This window comes from Cricetulus griseus, assembly GCF_003668045.3.
Source record: "Cricetulus griseus strain 17A/GY chromosome 1 unlocalized genomic scaffold, alternate assembly CriGri-PICRH-1.0 chr1_0, whole genome shotgun sequence".
Lineage (NCBI taxonomy): Eukaryota > Metazoa > Chordata > Mammalia > Rodentia > Cricetidae > Cricetulus > Cricetulus griseus.
The window spans coordinates 121,545,626-121,567,936 of NW_023276806.1; the positions used below are offsets into that span (position 1 = coordinate 121,545,626).

General features: G+C 44.3%; 1 protein-coding gene across 5 annotated transcripts in view; it reads left to right on the forward strand.

Moving 5' to 3' along the window:
- The window catches only part of Fndc3b (fibronectin type III domain containing 3B), a 302,457-nt gene that overhangs the window by 248,785 nt on the left and 31,361 nt on the right, over positions 1-22,311 (forward strand). For all 5 annotated transcript variants that reach the window (XM_027392082.2, XM_027392079.2, XM_027392080.2 and 2 more), the window contains exons 15-22: positions 1,379-1,517; positions 3,397-3,468; positions 5,852-5,970; positions 7,616-7,721; positions 8,771-8,943; positions 10,382-10,495; positions 10,709-10,858; positions 15,897-16,177. In XM_027392082.2, the coding sequence (XP_027247883.1) occupies positions 1,379-1,517; positions 3,397-3,468; positions 5,852-5,970; positions 7,616-7,721; positions 8,771-8,943; positions 10,382-10,495; positions 10,709-10,858; positions 15,897-16,177 (1,154 nt within the window). The remainder of the gene's footprint in view (positions 1-1,378; positions 1,518-3,396; positions 3,469-5,851; positions 5,971-7,615; positions 7,722-8,770; positions 8,944-10,381; positions 10,496-10,708; positions 10,859-15,896; positions 16,178-22,311) is intronic.

Genomic DNA, 22,311 nt, shown 5'->3' on the forward strand with positions numbered 1-22,311 from the left:
TCAAATGGATGGCGCCTTCAAAGGAGCGCGCACACTTTCAAGCACCACCGTACCTTCAGTTGAAAATCTAGTTTCTAGACAGAAAGCCGTCCAAGAAGATGCTGTTACAGTGAGGGCAGGTGCTAACCCGGCGCTGTGTGTCCCTGCACTCACTGACGATCCACTCCTTCCCTGAGCTGCTTGTCATCACCACACTCTGGCTTTCAGATGCCCTCTGCTCTTCCCTTGCCTGTTTTTATTTTTCTCTCCTATACCCCAATCCCTGCCTCAGCTTAGGCCAGTGGTTCTCCACCTACCTAATGCTGCGACCCTTTAATACAGTTCCTCATCTGGTGGTGACCCACAACCATAAAGTTATTTCATTGCTACTCCATAACTGTTAGGAATCGTAATGCGAATGTCTGATATGCAGGGTGTCTGATAGGCAACCCCTGTGAAAAGTTCTTTCCACCCACAGGTTGAGAAACACTGGCTTATAAACAACCACTGCTAACTAAAGGTTCAGTGGGGATCTGTGTCATGGCTACAGACGTGAACGCTGCTTTGCATGGCTCATGCAATGATTCCTTGTAGCCTACGGCATCTTCTGTTGATTCTGTGCATGGCACCCCATTTCCTCCTATGCCGTGAGGATTCTCCGCCCTCGCTTCTCTAATTTTAGGGCTAAGTAATTTAATTTGGCATGTAGTCACTCTAGTATTTGTCAAATTATCAAGTGGAATGTTGTGACTGACTATTTGAGGAATATAATTGTTTTTGGTATGCTAAAAATACCAGTGTTGGCTCCCAGAACATAGCTGTATTACTGACATTCTCCACCAGGTGGCACTGTCTGACTCTTCCATAGTAAAGTTTTTTGGGTTTTTTTGGTTTTTTTTTTTTGGTCTGGTTTATCCATGTTTTCTTTTCGTCAAACAGCACAGAATGGGTGGGAACATACTGATTTTATACATGCTACCACTGCAGCCTCCTCTCCCTCCTCCTTTATTGAAACATGACCTTGATCTGTATTCCAGGATAGACTAAAACTTGCTGCATAACCTAGAATGGTTTCAAACAGCTACCTTGCCTCACTCAGCCTGCCATGTGCTAGGATCACAGGCATGTACCATTACCCCAGGCTTATATTTCCTCTTGTAAGGATATACAAATATCCTTAGCTAACACCTGCCTTATAGTTTGAGTTTCATTGTTAGTTACCAAATATAAGCAGAAGTGATCACAAACACTTAGATGGACAGTCTGAAGAAAGAAAGCACCGTGACATGAGGGTGGCTCTGCATCAGCCTCCACATCTGACTTTGCGGTGCTACAGTCACTATCGACTTAACCGTAGCCTGTAACTTACATGTGCTGTTCTTCTCTTGGTCCTGTCCAGCTGACTGCTTCTAACATGGAAGGGAGGAGCTGCCCCAGTGAAGTCCTGGTTTGTACAACCAGTCCTGACAGACCTGGACCTCCGACCAGACCCCTCATTAAAGGGCCGGTTACATCTCATGGCTTCAGCGTCAAGTGGGGTACGTCTTCTGCCACGGCTACTGCTGTTCCTTTTTGACCTGTTTTCATTTCAGTGGAGACATGTCAGACACAAACATACAATATCGAGTGTGAGGGTGTCATGTGTTTGTTATGCATGTGTGGGAAGCATCCTGAGGTCTGGAGGAGTCAATAGGATTTTAATGTTTGGCCAGACTTTCGTGGACTACTTAAATGAACAATTTTAACAGTATCTCACTCATTCTATAATTTTCTTATATTACATTTTTCCTCCTTTTGAGATGAATTGTTGATTTGAGTCTGAGAATCCATGATTAGATAATTCATCCTGTAGTGACTCACCTTAAAAAATTTAGTAGAAAACTATTTTTAATTAATACAGAGATTGGATTTCAAATTTAGATACGTAATTTTTTAACATATAGTGTTTAAGTTGCAATAAAATAGGGAAAATTTTGGTTTGTGTTGCTTGTTGTGAAGCCACCACCCTGACTTCGAGCTGTTTCTCACTTGGGGCTGAGATAACCTGGGAGGACATTGACATTGACGTTCATCTCTGCAGCGGGGATCATTTCAGGGACATGCATATTACTGCATGGCTATAACATTTGTGATTACATGTAAAGCGGTTAAGACATATGTGCCTTATACTAATGTCACATAAGAATATGTATAAATAGCAAGTGAAAGGCAAAACAGAAAAATTGAGAGTTCTAAAGGGACCATATGTGGGGTGCAGTTTGAAGCATAGACCATCGCTAAGACTACTACACTCAAGCGTGCTGTCTTGAATTATCAAAGAATTATGGAGGACAAGTCTGGTTAAGAGAAAGAACTCTGGGCTTTGTGGGTCCTTCCTCCTGTGTTCCTGTTCCCCTGAACTCTCCCTGGTTCTCCTCAGCTCTATGCTGGGTTTGTCCTAATCGTCACTGTTGTCAGTGTTAATATGGAAGTATGTGTGATGCAAAGATCTGGGAAAGTGAGCTTCCTCAAGGCATGTGAGAAAAGTCAAGACCTTAGAAAGTCTCCCCTGTGACCAAGCATGTAGAGGTGGCAGGCTGCTGTCAGACATGAGTTCTTCACAGTTTGGCAAAGTTATTCTGTCTTGCAATTTTTTACTCAGAGAAAAAAAAATCCCTTGCAGGCAGCATTTGTGGCCATTTATGTGGAGTAACTTGGGGGCTCTGGTGACTGACAGAGCCCTCCTCCCACGCTGCCTGGGGGCACATGCTGATCAAAGCTCTGGGACTGGGGCTGGTTCCCTGAGTGCCAACATGAAGTTCACTTGGTAGAGGGTGTGATGGAGTGAATTTATTCCATTCCAACATTTTATTTATTTGTAAATGCATTTTTCTTTTCTCTCCCCTTCTCATTTTTCAAAAGTCTAGTTGCTTCATATATATGAAGTAAAAATAATAAAACAAAATAAAAATCTGAACATTTCAGCTTTGCATAAAAATACCAATTCTTAAAGAACCACTTCAGAATTCTCCAGAGTAAAGTCATTTTTATGGAAATCATTCCACTTCTCAAGTTTTGTGCATGTTTCTCTAAATAAATACTAACTCTTACATTCCATTCTGCATTTCAACAACCTTAAATAGAAGCCTGATAAAATTCACAGTTTCTTGACACCAAGGAGTCAGTGCGGGAGGGGGAGACACACACTCATACCTGTAATCTCAGTACCGGGATGGAGTGCTAAGGCATGAAAATTGCCAAAAACTTTGAGGCCAGCCTAAAGTATGAGATGATGTCTCAAGAAAAAAAAAAATTAAAGGGGCAAGGGTCATGAAGATAATGAATTATGCCTTTTAGTCCAGTCCAGACTGAAGGCCATGTAATAGTAAATTCATTTGTTCTCTGTGCTCTCCTCACAAACATTTGCCTACTCTCCAGATGCTCCAAAGGACAGTGGTGGCTCCGAAATCCTTAAGTACCTGCTGGAGATCACAGATGGAACTTCTGAAGGTGACATTGGAAACTTTTATACAATGCATTCACACCCCTGAGTTCTTATCCTGATGTGGTTAGACCCTTTATGGTCGCAGCAGCAGGCCGCCATTAGTTCTAATGATAAAGTCAAGCCATGCCAAGCATTGACATATCTGCCTACCTGTCTGCCTGTCTGTCTGTTATCTCCCCTCCCTGCTTCCCTCCCTCCTTCCCTCTAGGGTTTGATCTTGAGTTTTGTTTTGTTTTGTTTTGTTTTGTTTTCTTTCAAGCACCCTCAACAAGCCCTCTGCACCAAACTGTACCCTGAGTACAGTTTCCTCTTTCAGACACCCCAGTTCATTCTGCTTGAAGTGCCTATTTTTGACATGTTAGGTTTTTTCTTTTCTTTTTTTCTATTTTCTATGTCAGTTATGAAACCATGGGGTACATAAACTTCGAGACTTTCTCCCCTAACCTGCCATACTTTCTCTCACAGGCTAAATAAACCTGGGGCTTTCTCCCCTAACCTGCCACACTTCTGGAAATTGTGGGCAGAGGTTCAGGAGCAGTCTCTCTGGCATCCTGCCATGTCCAGCGACAGCTGAGTCATAGTGTGGTCAGTGATAGGCATCAGACTTTCTAACATCTGACCTCCATTGTGACTCTGGAGTTAGAGTTCTCATCGGTAGTCTCACTACGAGGATTAAAATGAGGCCCTGGGGCTTGCCAACAAGTCCAGTGACCTGAGGTCAATCCCTGGCACCCACACAAAGATAGATATCAAGAACCAACTCCACAGAGTCGTCCTCTGAGCAGCACCCCATGTGGGCTGTGACATGCATGGGTGTGTGCATGCAACCCTACCACACACAGAGGAAAGAAGAATTTAAGTGGGACTGTGTAAGAAAAGAAAATCTTAAGAGCCCCAAGAAATGCTCTTGCCTTTCTCTCTAATAACTCATTGGGCTTCAATAGTAAAAGATACAACCTAATTTACCGATAAGGCTGCTGCAACCATCCTGTGACAAAAAACAGAAGCCTGAGTCACTGGGGACAAGTGACTGTCTTGGCTTTTGTTCTGTATACCACATTTACCTGGAGTTGGGGTTGTTGTTGTTATTGTTTTAAGCCCGCCAAGTACTATGTTATCTAAAACTAGAATTCTTGGAGATGGGAAGATGAAATCAGTTTGTGCACTAAGGCGCTTACTCAGGGTTTACATGAGACTGGGAGAGAAGTCATTGTCCACCAATTGCTTATTGAGAAAGTGTGAGTCTCCATTGTCCTGGCTCCCTCAAGTACTGAGTCAATGCAAGAGTGGCTGCTTTTTTTGGGGGGGGGGGCGCTGGGGTTCTGAGACAGGGTTTCTCTGTGGCTTTGGAGGCTGTACTGGAACTAGCTCTTGTAGACCAGGCTGGTCTCGAACTCAGAGATTCACCTGCCTCTGCCTCCCAAGTGCTGGGACTAAAGGCATGCACCACCAATGCCCGGCTCTGGCTGCTATTTTTTATTAACATTGGCAGCTGGCCAATACATGGGGGCAATTAATAGAATCTTTTCATTTGTCATTATCCCAGTTGTCACTCAGTGTAGGGTGTCTGCCCCATAATTGGAGCACTGCTGTCTCAATTCCAAGTTCCCATGGAGCTTTATCCTAACTCTGACCTGATAAGACCAAGTACCACCGGTAGGGATAAAAGTCTAACATGATAGGCAACTAAGGGATTTGCAGAAGTTGCTTTATAAAACACCATAGGATAGTGTGAGCATGTCTTCCCTAAAAGAACTCATGGAGTAAAAGGCTTGTGTGGAGTGGTCAACTGGAAACCACACTAGTGGAAACAAAACAGAGAGAAGATACCCCAGAAGCCTGATGCTAGAGCAGGTAGTGATGGGATAGCTTCCAGGTGCTTCTCCACAAAGGGCATCAGTCTGGGAGACACCCTTCAGCCACTCCATCTGCACTGGGACCATATAAGTCACTCAAGCATTTCACCTTCGATTTCTCACCATCGGGCTCATCTTCCTAAGTGGGCTTCTTGAAGACAATAGACCTTTACCAAAAGTTCTTGGTCTGTAAAGGTACAGTTTGACTGAATGCCACCTTCAGCAGCACCCAGACTTTCTGGAAGCTTGTGCCATGTGGACAGCACCTGCATAGCTGGCCATATGGCCTCCTCACCATGCCATTTCTCAGCTGCTCAGTGCTGTCTTTGTACCCTCCTCCTGTGCCAATTCCCACGTCACATCTTGACCTTATAGTCAGCAATGTCACAGTGGTCGTAAAAACTGATCATGTATGTATTAGTGTCACGTGATGTTGGGCTTCTGTGGAAGCCATGTAGGGTCTCAGATACTGTGTCTAACGGGATCATTGCTATTACAACAGGCTTAAACTTACACACATCTCATTTTACAGCTGGGCAGTGGGAAGTGGCCTACAGTGGGTCTGCCACGGAGTATGTCTTCACCCACTTGAAACCAGGCACTTTGTACAAACTGCGAGCATGCTGCATCAGCACCGGTGGGCACAGTCAGGTTGGTTAATCAGTGTGTGACAGCAGAACTCTTGATCAAATTGGGAATCACCATGGCAGTTAAAAGCAGACTATGTTGCAGTTTTAAATGTATCTTGGTCACACTGCCTGCCTTAGTGTCACGTCTGGATATGAAAATCGTCTTTGGACTTACACTTGCAGGACAGAAACCATAGGCCCAAATGATTCTCTGTGGCACTCTGATGTGATCAGGTCATTTGTCACTGATTTCTCTCTCGGATAACTTTGAGATAGTTACATCTCATAGATAGATAGATGAAATTCGTTAGGATTTGCATGAACAAAATAAGGGAGACCTCAGCCATTTCAAGGAGGGAAAAATGTAGACTGTAGCATCAAGACCTGCACGGCTGTGCTGGTGTGTTAACACAGCTGTGCAGGTCCTTTACTGCCACCTGCTGGGAGAATATTGGAAGAACCGTAAATCTGATGCTGGAGCTAATGGCACTTCTGCTGTTGGGTAATTCCCAGGATAGGTCTGCAGGCAGCAGCCATGTATGACTGTGGATCAGCCAGGTGGCATGTCAGGAGACTCAGTTTCTACCACATACAGTGCTCAGAGGTTCAATATAATCTAATAAATGCATGCAAAGTACTCTTGAAATAAGAGTGTGGGTGTAAAGTTGACATTCATGTGATAAAAGTGTTTTCACTGTAGATAATTTGAAACCATTAATGATAAGAGAGACAAATGGTACCTAGTCACCCAGTAACAGATTGATTATTAAATATAAGGCTTGCCCTGTCCAACATTTTCCTGAATTTTACACACACACACACACACACACACACACACACACAGAACCCATGCACAGCATAGGAGTTCCACGGTATCTAGAGTTCCAATCTAGACAGTCCCCCCCCAGGGGGATAAAAGTCCAGTTAGCACACTCTTCTACAGTGCTGGGGCTGTGCAGAATGCCTCCACTGGAGTATATCCAGACCAAAGCCATAACACCTCAGTGGCACCTCCCATGTGAGGGGCAGTTCCAGACAGCATATGTGTTACTTGAAGACATAGGGTCCGTTTCCCATACACCACTGCTCTGGAAGGAATTGGAGCTGTCTGGCTCCACTCTGTCTCCTCCATTCTTGTAAGATAGTAAGCTTTCATATCACCAGCCTCGCACACAGAGATCCCACAAAAGGGAGGCAGAGTTATTTTAGCATTTACAGAACTACTGTAAAAGTCCGACTTGGTGGACGAGTGATCCCTTTGACTGTCCTCTGCCGTTTTTTGGGGGCTGGCTGGCCATTTAGGATACCCTTCTTAATTTTATCTAGCTGTTGTTTTGTGTTCTCTTGCACTCTCATGAGGGGTCTTTGTAACGTTGATGTAAAGGAAAATAAGTATGCTTAGGGTGACCAAGACTCTGTCCTAGTAATCTGACGTCAGAGTGAGTCGCTCTTGTTATAACCAGCATTGTATGCAATGAGTGCCCACACATAACACACGAGACAGGTATGGACCCTCCTGAAGAGCTTAATGCTTGACAGGCCCACACATCTAGTGTGTAATTCCCTTTTGGTCCCATTTACAGTTGTGGGATAGAATTAGCCTGGTGGATGAGGTGTGAGCAATTCACAGTAACTAAGCAATGGTCTTTCCGGTGTTTCTCCCACAGTGTTCTGAAAGTCTCCCTGTTCGCACACTAAGCCTTGCACCAGGTCAGTGCCGACCTCCGAGGGTTTTGGGTAGACCAAAGCACAAAGAAGTCCACTTAGAGTGGGGTGAGTGAATGAATCTTTATGTTGGCATTGACCAGGACAGTGGGAGATAAAGGCACAGTGCCTTGTCACTTGGCTGCAGGGCTTCCTTCGAAAGCCATGCCACCCTGTTGGCATAACTGTGTTCTCCTTAACCTGGGCACCTTGGTCCCCTCACTCCACACCCCTCTGCCCCTGCTTCCATTCTGGGGTGCTGCACTTGCTGTTGCTACTCACCTTTCAGAGGTCATGTTTCTAGAGGAAATTGCTGACTAGCCTGCCTTTTCCAAGGATTGTTCAATATGTGAAAACATGCAAAATTTAGAGATCAAACCAAGAAATGGTTCATAGAGTAGCATCAAATTCCTTGGTAGCAGGTCCTGATAATTTCATGGCATGCCTTCCACTGCTGCCAGTGTGCCCGCAGCTTCCAGTGTGCACATTGCAAGTGTAAATGTGTCATCAGCAGACATTTGGTCACCACTTATGTCTAGAGTATAATAAAATATTAGGCCAATCTGGGGTCATGTAGACTTAGCATGACATCTGACATTAAAGTTTTTTTTTTCCCCTCCTCCCCTCCCTTCTCTCTGTTGAGTGTAAAGGTTTGCCTAGTGCTCCTGTTATTCCTGGATTCCTGTTTATCTTATCAAACATGGTTAAATGCATTTGCTTTTGATAGTTTGGATCATTCAGGAGATTTTTCACTGTTTTGATTGGGAAGCTGTTCTTGTAGAAACTCAACAGACACACTGCCTACATTTTTTTTTTTAAATAATGCTAGAAAATCAAATGTAATTCAGTCAACTGGAAAGCTACAAACTTGAGGCTGAAGAGATGGTTCTGTGGTTAAGAGCACTTGTTGCTATTGCAGAGGACCCAGGTTCCATTCTCAGAACCCACACAGTGTCTCACAACCATGAGTTTGAGAGGTTTCACTGCCCTCTCTGGCCTCTACACATGGTACATATTCATAAATGCAGGCCCAAACACATGCGCACACATGCACACACACACACATTAAAAGAAATAAAAAAAAATGCTCAAAGATGAAAACATTTTTACATCCTCAGATGTCCCTGCATCTGAAAGTGGCTGTGAGGTGTCCGAGTACAGTGTAGAGATGACAGAACCTGAGGACGTAGCTTCAGAGGTGTACCACGGGCCTGAGCTGGAGTGCACTGTCGGCAACCTGCTTCCTGGAACTGTGTATCGCTTCAGAGTGCGGGCTCTGAATGATGGAGGGGTGAGTGTGAGGTCACCCCTATAATTGGCGCACAGGTACCTCTTCAGCCCCCTGAAGTTTCTCAGTCACCTACGCTGACAGTCACTACACTGTATATAGATCCTGTTTGAGAAGCAATGCTGTCACAATTTCCTATAGTTTCTTTCCATGAAGATTTTTTTGTGTGTCAGTGTGTGTGTGTGTGTGTGTGTGTGTGTGTGTGTGTGTGTGTTTTAATAATTCATGAAAGAAAGAATTTCTCATTCTCTCAGCAACTTTATCAGCTGTAGGAATTAGTCCTAGTAAAAGTTCTGTAGGGGAACTGAGCAGACTGAGTCAGGAGAGCATTTGCACACACTGAGTTAGAGCCCAAAACCTCCATCTTAAAAAGCTAGAAATGTGGGAACAAACTTGTAATCTCAGCACTGGGAAGGTAGAAACAGGAGGCTCCCTGAGGCTTGCTGGCCAGCCAGCCTAGCCTACTTAGGTCCAGACCTGTCTTAGAAAACACAGTGGAGACAGAGGTTGTCTCCTGTCTTCCACACCTACACACATGTACATGTACTGTACACGCATGACTGTACACATAGCCCAGAAAGTATTATAACATATTGTCTATGCGGCAAGTTACTTAGTTTTAGACAAATGGGGTCGGGCCTGAGGAGGAGGCAGCTTATTGGTTCTGGGTTTTGTTGTTTGTTTGTTTGTTTTTGGGTTTTTCTGGCTTTTTGTTTGTTTGTTTGTTTGTTTTGATTCCTCTAAAAACTTTGCAAGTCTTTTCCCCTGGCAATCTCATTCATCTGGTATTGGGGGGTCAGAAGTCTACATTAGATCTACAGAAGGATTGTTGGTTTTCTCTTTGAAGTGGTAGAGTTATGTAGATTTTAAGAGGCTCACAGGAGGCTGGAAATGAGGGGTAGGTGGCCCACAAAGAGTATCAGAGATGAGCAGAAATGTAAAAGAATAAGCTAATGCCAAAGGCTCCCAAAGCCTCAGTACTATGTATAGATGAGTTCCATGAAAAGTGTTGCATTTCATTATTGATGAAATTTATTTAAAAAGAAAAAAGACCAATTGATAATATGTGTTGACTGTTGACAATACAAAGAAAAGACATGTCACGTGAGCACGTGAGACCAAGGACATTCCAAAAATATGTTATAGCAGTGTTGCTCTTCAAAACAAAAATACAAGTAACTATTTGGGCATGATGGGCATACCTATAAATCCCAGCATTCAGGCGGGTGCATCATGGGTTCAAGGCTAACCTCAGCTGCATGGCAAGATCTTATCTCAAAAAGGAGGGCAGATTCCAGCTGCCATTACAAAATAACATTAGGCAATACTTTTATTCAGTTGTATTAATTATACTGCTTGGCTTTTCTTTAATTATAAGACGGTATATGCACATAACGTGCAGAGACCATCCTCACATGCAAACATACATGTTCTCTTTCAGTACGGTCCCTATTCTGATGTGTCAGAAATCACCACCGCCACCGGGCCCCCTGGGCAATGCAGAGCGCCATGTATTTCCTTCACGCCTGATGGATGCGTCTTGGTGGGTTGGGAGGTGAGTGAGTACATGTTGTCCATCAGTTTCCGTTGCTTCTTCCTTCACCCCAAAAGACTAAGTTGACAATCGGTTGCATCACTTCCAATTGTGGAAGTGGTTAGAATTGAGAGGAAGCCAAGTGTCACCCTTTTCTTTAGGTGTATTGGGCCACCTTGGAGTGTGTCACCCTCTTCTCAGTGAAATGACTAATGACAAACATGTGTTCCGCAGAGCCCTGAGAGCCCTGGTGCCGACATCTCTGAGTACAGGTTGGAATGGGGAGAAGATGAAGAATCCTTAGAACTTGTTTACCATGGTCCAGACACCTGCTTTGAGATACAAGACCTGTTGCCTGCTGCACAGTATTGCTGCAGACTACAGGTAGGTGAATATTTAGACACCATTCCCAAAGACAGGCATTCTGAGCCCAAGGCTATGGGGGAGGGATCACAAGGATAAAGATCCTCTGTGGACTGGGAAAAGTCTCCTTTGGAACAGTGTTTACCACACAGACATGAGGACATAACCTCCCCACAGTCATGTAAAAGTTAGGTAGTCTGTAACCCCAGCATTGGGGGTGGATAGGCTAGATACAGATGGGTCCAAAGAGCTTGTGGGGCAACCAGTAGCCAAACTAGTGATTTCTACTTTCAGTGAAAGCCTTCATCTCAGCAAATAAGATGGAAAACAGAGTAAAGGACACCTGATGTTGACCTGTGCCCTAGACATCCGTGTGCACACACACAGAGAGTGGACACATCTGCACATATACACAGCTGTACACACATACACACACACACACACACACACACACACACAGAGTGGGCACATCTGCACATATACACAGCTCTATACACACACACCAGGTGCTTGCTTTGATGTTGTACAGTTGATTTTATCTTTTCTAAGAGATTATAACATGTAAAAGCAAAACCAGATTCTCTGCTCATCTCTTCAGTAGCAGTATCTTCCATACTATTTTCCAGTGCACTGGACATGTGACCTAGACCACAAGGGAAGCTCTCCTGAGTCATTAAGAAAGGTGCATTTGAATTCCACCTCTGTGGGAAAGCAGCTTAGAACCGGCATACAGACAGGAAATTCATATACATACCAGCTGTTAAGCTGGACTGTAAACCTAAAACGAGTATTTCAGTCATTTGGGCTAGTCTTCTGCCTTAGTTTCTTTCCTGTTGCTGATGTAAAGGAGAAGGGGTTTATTCTGCCTCAGAGTATAAAGGTGCAGTGGGTGTGGCTTGGCAGGGAGTTGAGGCCTCGGGACCTTGAAGCAGCTGGTCACAATGGCTTCCAGTCAGAAAGCAGAGAGGTGAATGCTCGCTGATGCTCAGTTCCCTCTCCTCATATACAGTCTAGGAGAGCACCAGGGGATAACATCACCCAGGCCGCCCCTCTCTACTTATTAACATAAATCTAGACAGGCCCCACAGACATGCCCAGAGGACATTGCCCAGGTAAGGTAGGGTCTGTTATGTTGATCATCATAGGAGACCAGACACAAGGCTGCTTACCTTTAAGCTTGTGTCTAGGAGCACAGAGTAACACAGGAACCAAGATTCATAGCCTGACACTAAGAATGTGAATTGTCACAGATTTCCTTTACTTTATTCCCTGGGGTTTTCCCCTCTACAGACTCTCAGTACCCTAATACTATGGAGTCTTTAGGCTCCCATTTTTCTATTTATTCAATGGTTTTTGAACACTTGTTTTCTTTGGAGTAGAAGAATGATTAGGAGAGAGAGAAGGTTCATTAGCCGAAGTTGCAAGCCTTGAGGCAGCCTGTCTCTGAGCACACTTAGATTTCAGTAGAGAGAGAAGCAAAGATGGCAGACTTACATGTCAGCCTGTGTTCAGCCCTACAGCAAATGGCATGGTAGATGTATGCTTAACATCCCTAGCCTTGTTATAGAAGATAACCTCATTCTAAGTTAGTTATCCAGGTCAACCAGGGCTTTTTCTCTTGACTTTGGAAGCCTGCTTCATCTTAAATATTTCTCATTAAGCACCTTTGTTGGGTGTTTATTCCTTCATTCCTGTGTGAATGGGTCACCCATTACATCATTAGCCCCTTGTCAATGAATCTGTGCTATTGCACATCATCTGGTCTTTGTGTCAGTGAGGCCAAGGCACTGGAAAAGGGTACTCTGAGTACCACATTGGAACAGGACCAGATTCTAATACAGAGATGTCTGCTGTCCCGTTAGAGCCCCATGCCCTGTGCTTCTTGAGCTTAGCTGTTATGTTAACATGTCCTCCCTTTTTCTTATGGGATACACATTGTCCCTCAGTATTGGCTTCCCCAAACTGTTTCTTAAAGTGATCAGAACAGAATAGAACTTGCATACTAGCCCCATGTCCTTGTGTTGGCAGCCATGGGTAGAAAATGCTTTTAAATGTCTGTTTGTCATGAAATGAACCAGACCCTTTGACAGGAGGGTCAACACTTGTCATACCACTATTGCTGGGATGAAAAAATCCCACCAGGAACAAGTTTCTTCCATCCTTACTAACTTCTTGGTATCTGTGGGCCACATAGAAATTGCATATTCCAGCCTCTTGACATTACCAACTCTGAATATTCTTTTGAATATTTGACATTCCAAAAAATTGTTTTTCATAACTCTACTGTTTTCAAAAAGTGGTTTAAAACCTTTCTTGTTTTACTCAGGAATTTTTGTCTTGTTCCTTGGGGATATTTTAATTAAGTGTCTTGGTCAGTGGTAGAACTACCGTTTAGGCCTTGAGTCAATCCCCAACCATCTCTGACAATGCACACACACACACACACACACACACACACACACACACACACACACACACACAAGAATAAATATTCCCAAGAGGCATTTATATATCATGGCCGTAGTATTGCTCAGTAAAAGATGCTTTTAAGTTTCCTTTGAAAAGTTTGAATCAGAAGTGTATAAACCAAGAAAGAGTTTTTTATACAGCCAAGCCTGCAAAGGGAAGTAGAGCAGTGGACAGAACCCTGAGATGGAAAAAGAACATTGCTGGGGAATGTGCTAAGACTTAATTAGGTCTAGTGTGGTTAATAGTACTGTACCAAGGATAGTTTCTGTGTTTTTTTTCCTTTTTAATTTTTTAAAGATTTATTTGTTTTTATTTCATGTGCATGAGTATTTGCCTGAATGGTTGGTTATCTGTGTACCACATGCATTCAGTACCCACATAGGCTGGAAGAGGGACTATAGTTACAGATGGTTGTGAGCTGTCATATGGGCCCCGACAATTGAACACAGGTCCTCTGGAAATGCAGCCTCAGATGCCTGGTTTTGGTCATTAGTCTCTAGTATGTGAAATACAGGTATGAGGAAAAGCATGGTAAGAGCTGTGCAAAAGTTAGTCTTCCTATAGCTCTCCTGTGAGTGCAGAGCTAGCCCAGAGTTTAAAAACGGTCTAGGAACTGCAATTCTGTCTGTGGTTTTCCCAGTTGGAAGCTAAGGTGCCTAATGCTGGCCTATATGACTTTACCGCCACTTCCCCAGTACTGTCTGGACAGTCATTCAGTGGCTCAACGCTACCAACCCTTGTGACCACTAAGTGAGGGACTGGAGATCTGAGCTGAACTCTGACTCAAGGGTCAGCTTGCTTTCCTTCTGCTGCACGGTGACACAAAGCCTTTGCAGAGAAGGTCCCTGGCTGCCCCCCCCACCTAATTTTTCCTATCTTTGTGATAAATTTATATCTAAATAAACTCTGTGGCATGCACAAGGCTTCAAGTTCAGTCCTCAAGTTAAAATTCCTGAACAAAAGGGCCATACTGTCTCAGAACATCCTACGTCCTCCATGGTGATTCATGCAGGCAAATATCCTTAGCCTGCCTTTCATTTGGAGAATTCTATTTGTTGTTTAATTAACAAAGGAAGAAGCTGTAAGCTTTGCTTTAGGCCTTAGAAATTCAAATTTGTCTCCAAAGTTTTGCAGTTTGTACTGCTTCACTCTTACAAGTAAGTGAGAACTGATTTATCACTTCCTTTTCTTTTGAAAAAATTATTTTATTTTTTTATGTATATAGGTGGTTTGCCTGTGTGTGTATGTAAATGCACCACAAATATTCAGTACCACGTATCTGCAAAGGCCAGGAGGGTGTCTGATCTTCTGAAACCAGAGTTGCAGGCGGAATGAGTGCTGGGCATCAAACCTTGGTCCTCTGGAAAAGCACCCAGTACTCTTATCACCACACTCAACCCCAGAGCCATCTCTCCAGCCCTGGGCTTCTTATTGTTATAAGAAAGTTGTCAAATATTGTAGCCTTTGAAAGAGAACGATAATTTAAAACACTTACGGAACATGTCTTCCATATCAGGTTCTGTTGAGTTGTCAGAGGCGTTACATTGAACCAGGCATGCAAATAAATAAGCTCCATCTGTCTAGTGATAAGTGTGATGATGACATAGGATGCTCAACAAGAGCCCGCAGAGAGGGTCTAAGACGTACAGGGTCTGGGAGAAAGGCCTCTGGACATAAGAAGTCACAAGGGCACAGGTCCTGAGGTGGATGTCGTGGAGACCATCAAAGAGATTGGCAGAGCCAGTCAAAATAAGAACAGTGAATAATGAAGTCCGAGTACTAATGGGTGCTTTTGGCGTGCAGTAACGAGCCTCAAGTAGAATCTTGATGCTTCTGTAATAAAGGGCTGCCATCTTTATTTTGAATAAGATGGAGTCCATCAAAGGATTCAAGCTGAAAGTCCTGTTGTTCTTCCAGAGAACCCAAGGTTCGATTCCCAGCACCCTTATCAGGTTGCTCACAGCCACCTGTAGCTGCAGCTCCAGGATATCCAACTCCCTTCTCTGGCCACGTTTGTCCCCTGTACACATGTGCCATATACTCAGATACATACACATAGTAAAAATAAAATTTAAAAACGAAGTCAGTCCTGGCTGCTGGGTTATCATGTCCTTTCTAATCACTGTGGGCACAGACTGGGGGGGTGGGGGGGCAGGGCCAGTGCAGATACCAGAGAGGGTTCTCACATTAGCTAGAGAGAAGGGGTTTGGGCTAGGGTGACCTCAGCTGTTCTGACAGGTGGGACATGGGTGACTGGGACACAGGTGTTCCCAGGAACACTGGATGCAACCCTAACAGTTGGGAGGATAAGGAAGATGACAGGAAATGCAATGGGGTTTTCCAGGAGGAATGCAGTGAGACTGAGGAACCTACAAGGTGTTGACGAGCAGGAGGGTACACATGCCACCCTAGTCATCAGGGAGGAGGTGGAGACCACTTAAGGATGACCCCTGACCCAACAGGCAAATGCATACACATGTGCGCCTGCCTGCACAGACACACACCAAGAAAAGTTAACACTTGCTAGCATGGAGGTGCTGGCGTGTGCTGATGGTGTGATGTGACTTGTCTACACTCTTGTGTTTCCCAGGCCTTTAACCCAGCAGGTGCAGGGCCGTATAGCGAACTTGTCCATTGCCAGACACCTGCCTCTGCCCCCGACCCTGTCTCCTCGCTGTGTGTCCTGGAGGAGGAGCCCCTCGATGCCCACCTGGACTCACCCTCTGTGTGCCTTGTACTGAACTGGGAAGAGCCGTGCAATAATGGATCTGAAATCATTGCTTACAACATCGATCTCGGAGACACGTGCATTACTGTGGGCAATACTACCACACGTGTGATAAAGGACCTCCTTCCAGAAACTACATACCGGTGAGTGCAAAAACCTTGTGTAAAAAACTGGTCCACGGTGCCAGTTCCAGGGCTGAAAATCCTTCCAGAGACTACATTCCGGCAAGTACAAAAAAACTGATGTATAAAAACTGGCCCTCAGTGTCATTCTGGAACTGAAAATCCTTCCTAAGTTACTACGTTCTAACATGTGCACATTCTAACATATTTAAAAGTACAAAATGAAATATAGCTTAAAAGCTTGTATTGCTTTCTACCCACAGCAAGTGATAAATTCCTACAATTCCTAGTTTCTGAGGGAGAATTTCACCTCAACTCACACTTGAAATCACTTTTGGCACCTGTACCCTTGGTTTCCCTTTTGTCTCCATGTATTGTCTCTGTGATTCATCTGGCTCCATCCATAGTCACATTTCTGACAACCTTCAAGGGAGACACCCTCATTCTGTTGACTCCCCCAGAGCAGACACTGGGGTCACAGAACATTCAGGATACTCAGTTCGTTCGGGATTCCACAGTGGAACAGAGAAAAGTGACATCATATACCACCCTGTAAGATCAGCTAACATGAGTAATCCTTTCTCCCTCTGAGTTCCTCACCTGAGGACCCTTCTGCTTGCCACTGGTTTTCCTACCTGGCCCTTCATACTTTGAAAACACTTAGCACTCTCTCCCAGTCACCATAACTCTGGGAAGTGGAAAGCTTGTAGCCAGCAGGACACCTCTGGGAGAGATCCAGGAAGGATGGCCCGGCAGGGCTTCTGCTTCAGACTCTGGGTTATCCTGGGTGGGGGAAGGACAGCTCTGGTACTGGTTGTCTTCTGGCCAGGTTTTCTCTGTGTCCCAGGCAGGCGTCTAGTCAGGAATAAATAAGTGGGTACTAAATACTTACAATTGAGCCAGCAGTAGCACTGCAGGTGTCCAAAAATCTGCTCATGTCAAAATCCCCTTCCAACAAGATGTATGCTTCCTGAGGGCTGGGGATGGTAGAAGGCGAGGAGGATTGCTGCTTTAGAAAACCTGCCATCTCTTTTATGTTTTCTGCATGCTTTCTCATTCTCTAGTCTGAGTTTGTGAGCGCAGGAATTCGTGCACATGTGGGTTTACTTGTATGTATGTGTGTGTACATTACATGTGTGCATGTATTGTGCACGTGTACATAGTGTGTATACATGTATGTGCATGAGTGTGTGTGTGCTTATAGAGACCAGAGGGATCTACCATGCTGTTCTTCCTCCTGTGGTCCCATGTTGGTTTTTTTTTCAATTTGGTTGGTTTTCTTTGTTGTTTTGGTTTTAATTTGATTTGAGACTATGTAGTCCTGGCTGGCCTGGAACTCAGTGTGCAGGCCTGCTGGCCTTGAATTCAGAGTTCCACCTCCTGCCTCTGCCTTGCAAGTGCTGGGATTAAAGCGGCCCAGTGCTGCTCCTCCCCCAGCCTGGGGCTGGCTGTTTATTCTCCTCCTGACCAGTGAATCCATGACCACTACTGTCTCCTCCTCCGCATTGCTGGGATTACAAAGCATTGCCATACACTTAGTGTTTTTTACATGAGTTCTGAGACTTGAACTCAGTTCCTGATGCTTGCAGGGCAACCCATTTGCTGAGGAAGCTCTCTCCCCAGCCCTACACTCTTCCTTTTTAATCCCCAGAAGCTAAAGAAGGAGGCAGCTCAGCAGCTGTGAGGTCCAGATGTTCTGTCCTGGCCTTTCATATTATCCATCTCTCTTTTCCCAAATACCTCTTTTCTGAGTAATTAAAAAATCAGTTTTGCTTTTCAGAAGAGCAACAGAATTTTCTTTGTTTGTTTTATACACATTCATTGTGTTGAGCACCCTCTTGGCCACAGTGTGCCTCGCAGGTTAAGAGAGCACGTGAAGATTAAAAGGACACTTACAGCTGGTGAGATGCTCAGCTGGTAAAGACGCTTACCACTGGAGCACATTTGGATGTTGTGTATAGCTGTCTAGTCAGCAGCTAGCGGTGTGAGTCTGTGTTTCAAAAACAATTGCAGCAATCATAATGAGCCCTGGCAATGACTGTTTCAAAACAAATCTTAGGGCTTATTTTTGGTCTGGTCAGTTTTCCCTCACCGAATTGTTTAAAATACAAGGAAGATGATCACCATGTGTGACATTTAGATGAACTTGTGTCTTTAATTTTTTAAAATACTTTTATGTGTGCCTTGCCTCCATGTATGTCTGTACCATGTGCATGCAGTGCCCAAGGATCCCCTGGAGTTTTAGACAGCTGTGACTCTCCATGTAGGTGCTGAGAATAGAACCTGGACCTCTGGAAGAGCAGCCTATGATCTTAACTACCAGGCCATCTCTCCAGCTCCCTTTGTTTGTTTGTGAGTATAGGAGCTGCACATCGTTCTTTCTGGACTGTGGGTCTGTAGTGACCCCCTGGGACAGAAAGCAGTGTTCTAGCAGACCCGTCTCCCCGCTACTGTCGGAACTGCCCAGTAATGGTTTGCTGGCACAACCTGTATTTGAAATTTGGCTGGAATTAAAAAGCAATTGCTAAAAGTATTACATTTAAGTTTAGAACTATATCTGAAATTGAATTTGCGCTTTGGATTAAAGAGAAAAAAATGGAAACAGCTCTCCTTTGCACATGTCCTTCCAAGTAGAGTCACTGGTCATAAGCGGAAAGAGGCTTGGGGTCACCTGGTGACACCCGTCCTATCGTGAGCATGAGCAACTCCATGACCAAGGCAGTGGTCCAGCTTTGGCTCACCAGGCAGTCCATCTTGTCCCTTGAAATTTATCAAAACTCTGTATCTAAAGCCACTTTTCAAGCAGTGGTTCTCAGAGTGCTGTCTGGGACAGCAGCATTTGTGGCTCCTGGAGACCCATGAGAAGGTGCAAAGGGTCAGGCCCCACCCCAGGCCTGGGAAATAAGTGAGGTAACCCAGCTCACTGGAAAGAGCCCATGATACAGGAGAAATGAGCCATATGAGAAAGGGACTAGACAGAATATGTGATAAAAGTGAAAGGGAAGATACTGGGAGGACAAAAATTTGGGTGCAGGAAGATAGACAAGCAAAAATAAGTGTACATGAAAATGTCAGAGAGAAACTTGTTACTCTGCACGTGAAAAATGGTGGCACATGCTTTTCATCTCAGCAGTCTAGAGGTGGAGACAGGTGGATCTCCCTGAGTTGGAGGCCAGCCTGGTCTACGTAACAAGTTCCAAGCCAGCCAGGGCTACCTCATGAGTCTTTGCCTAAATAAATAAATAAATAAATAAATAAATAAATAAATAAATAAATAAATAAGGATAGAGTAAAATAAGATTGTTGCTGAAGAAATGGCTCAGCAGTTAACAAGTTCAGTTCCAGTTCCCACATCAGGTGGTTCACAAACATCTATTCTATATAATTCAGCTTCAGCTGATCCAGTGCACTCTTCTGGACTCTGCAGGCTCCCACAGACATGTGGCATACCCATAAGTTAAGAAATAAATTAGGTCCGTAAAAGAATTTTAAATAAAGTTTAGGATCTGCAATATGGCCAAGCAAGTAAAGGTGCTTGCTGCCAAGGCTGCAGACCTCAGCTCAACCCCCAGAAATAATGTGATGAAGAAGGGAGCCGACTCCAGTGAATGGTTCTCTCACCTCTACTGTGGCATACTTGCAAACACACACTTTGATAAATAAAGGTAAAAATTGATTAGGTAAAAAATTGTAAGAAGAGAGAAAAATGCATCTTGGTCATAAAGCTTGGCTCTGAGATTGAACTCCACCATTTGCTGTCTTCAGAGTTAAGTGGTATTATTGACACCATGGTAAATACACCGAGGTGCACAGATCCCAGGCAGCAGGAGTAGAGGCAGACTTAAAACTAGAATCCAAACCTCCTTTCTTCCACTTACAGAAACTTTCCTGTTGTCCAATTCCTTATACCAAACTACAGAATCAGGACTCGTGACTGGTTATTGGTGGGTCATAGGTAAAACTTGGAGGTAGTTATTAATGAAAGCAATAACCTATAAAAAGGAATCAGTCTATGGGTGGAACCTCAGGGAACTCTAGTTTGATTAGGCTTCCATGAGAAGCATATTTAAGTGTGTCTGAACCCCACTTCTGTAAACCGTGCCAAGGTGGGCCCCATCTGGAGCCTTATAATGGCAGGCACGTGTTGTTTCACAGCCCTCATCAGCCCACTCTTGCCTAGCGTGGCCTCCTTCATTATCCTCTCTGACAGGCTGTCTCTTGGTGGCCTCTCTGCAGAGCAGTGATCTCTCTGACTTGTGGTGGGGCAGCTGCAGCTGTCTCTCTCCATCCAGAACTGGTAGTGAGGTCACCTAAGATCACAACCTCATTACATGTCTGACTCACACTGAGCTACTGAACAACGAAAAATTAAAATAGGTTTATTTGTTACACTCGCTTATGCCCATTTTTGCTAAGTAGAGGGGGTGAAAATAGCGTTTATTGAGTTCTTACTATGTAATAAGCACTTTCACTGCTGACAGTGAATCATAACCCCTTCACCATAATGAGATGGGGGGGTCTGTGGGAAGAGCCAAATCCTGAGTCGTCAGCCATGGACTCAGGCCCTCACTCATGTCTCACCACCTGTGGAAGTAACTTAAATTCTTTATGCCTCTGTTGCCTCATCTGTGAAATGGGCTAAAACTGCAGTCACCTGTCAGTGTTGCCTGTGTTAGCAGAGCTTTCAGCTACCTTCTTGGGTTAGACATAAGCATACCGTAGATTACTGGTTGTGCATGGTTTTGGTCAGAAAGAAATGAGCCAGGATTGAGGCAGTTGTGACATTATAGTTTGCCTTGTCTGGAGGTGGGCTGGTAGCATTGCTGTCACTGAGGCATCAGGAGGGACTTGGCCTAGGCCAGCCCAGCTTCCATTCAAGAGAGACCTCTCCAAACAACCATTCTCAGAGTTCATTTTTCCTCATAAAAGGAATGTTCCATGTTTCTCCTGTTGTCTTTTTAGAAGATTTTTTCTGGCCGTAGCCATTTTCTCTTAGTTATTGGAGTAGGCAGTAGGGCATGGCAAACATCTTGTGAGAAGCAGCCTTTGCTTCAGGGGTCTGCACCACCCCAGGCTTCCCAAGCCCTGATCTCAGTCACCGCATCCCACACTCACAGCATCATGAGGCCTGGGTGACTGATCTATTAAGGACAGTCCCTTTCTCCTGAAGGACAATTTGTCTTGGACGTCACTCTTCTTTTAATATATTTGCTATCGGAAGTTTGACCGAGTGCGTATAAAGTACATTGTGGAAGGCTTTCTCAATGACCTTCTGAAGCAAGGAAATACTTGGCATCTAGAAGATACTGTAATAGTGGATTTTCAATCCAGTCTGAAATGCATGCTTCTTCATTGGGCTTAATCAGTAATATTAGCATACTAATGAATGTTACAGACTTGTGGAAAGTTAAAATGTTTCACAGTAATCTGGCCAAGATACTGTTAGATCAGGATTACATCACTTTCCTAATTTGGAAGCAACATTCTGCTTCCTATATGTTTCATATTAATTACTCCAAATTTCAAAAACTGATATAATGCACAGTTTTGGAAGATAAATCTGTAAGTGAATTTTTAGTGTTGTTATCCGGTATATTGTGCTCACTATTCTTCCACAGGAACTTAGAAATTGGGAATTATTTCCACGTCCCTAAAAACAGTATAGTAGCTGCCTTCATCCCTCCCAGGCTTCCAAGCCACCTCTGTTCCTCATGTAGCATTTCCCTGGAGAGTAAGGCAGCTTCCTTTTGTCAGCTCTTCAGCCCAATGTCAACTAATTAATTAATCAATGTTGGCTCGATGCATCCGTGATCCAGCTGGTTGTTTACACTGACACACAGTGTACCCCTGTAAAGATGTGGGTAGTTGGAGTGAGTGTTCTGAGGGCTCGGGAGATGATTTCAGGATAAAATGCTGAGTGAAGTGAAAATAAACGTCCTGGCTCTTACTGGCAGAGAGTACTTGGTGACCTGAATGTGTGGTTTAAGTAAAAATTACCCTTTTGTTGAGTTCACAGCCATGTTAGGTCCAAATTTTGGCAACAAAATAGGGAATACAGGAAGATGCTGAGCCAAAGGGACCCAGTACACACCCACATCTGAGCACACCCCACACATGGGTCAATGTGAGCCACTGAACACAGCTGAGTACACCCC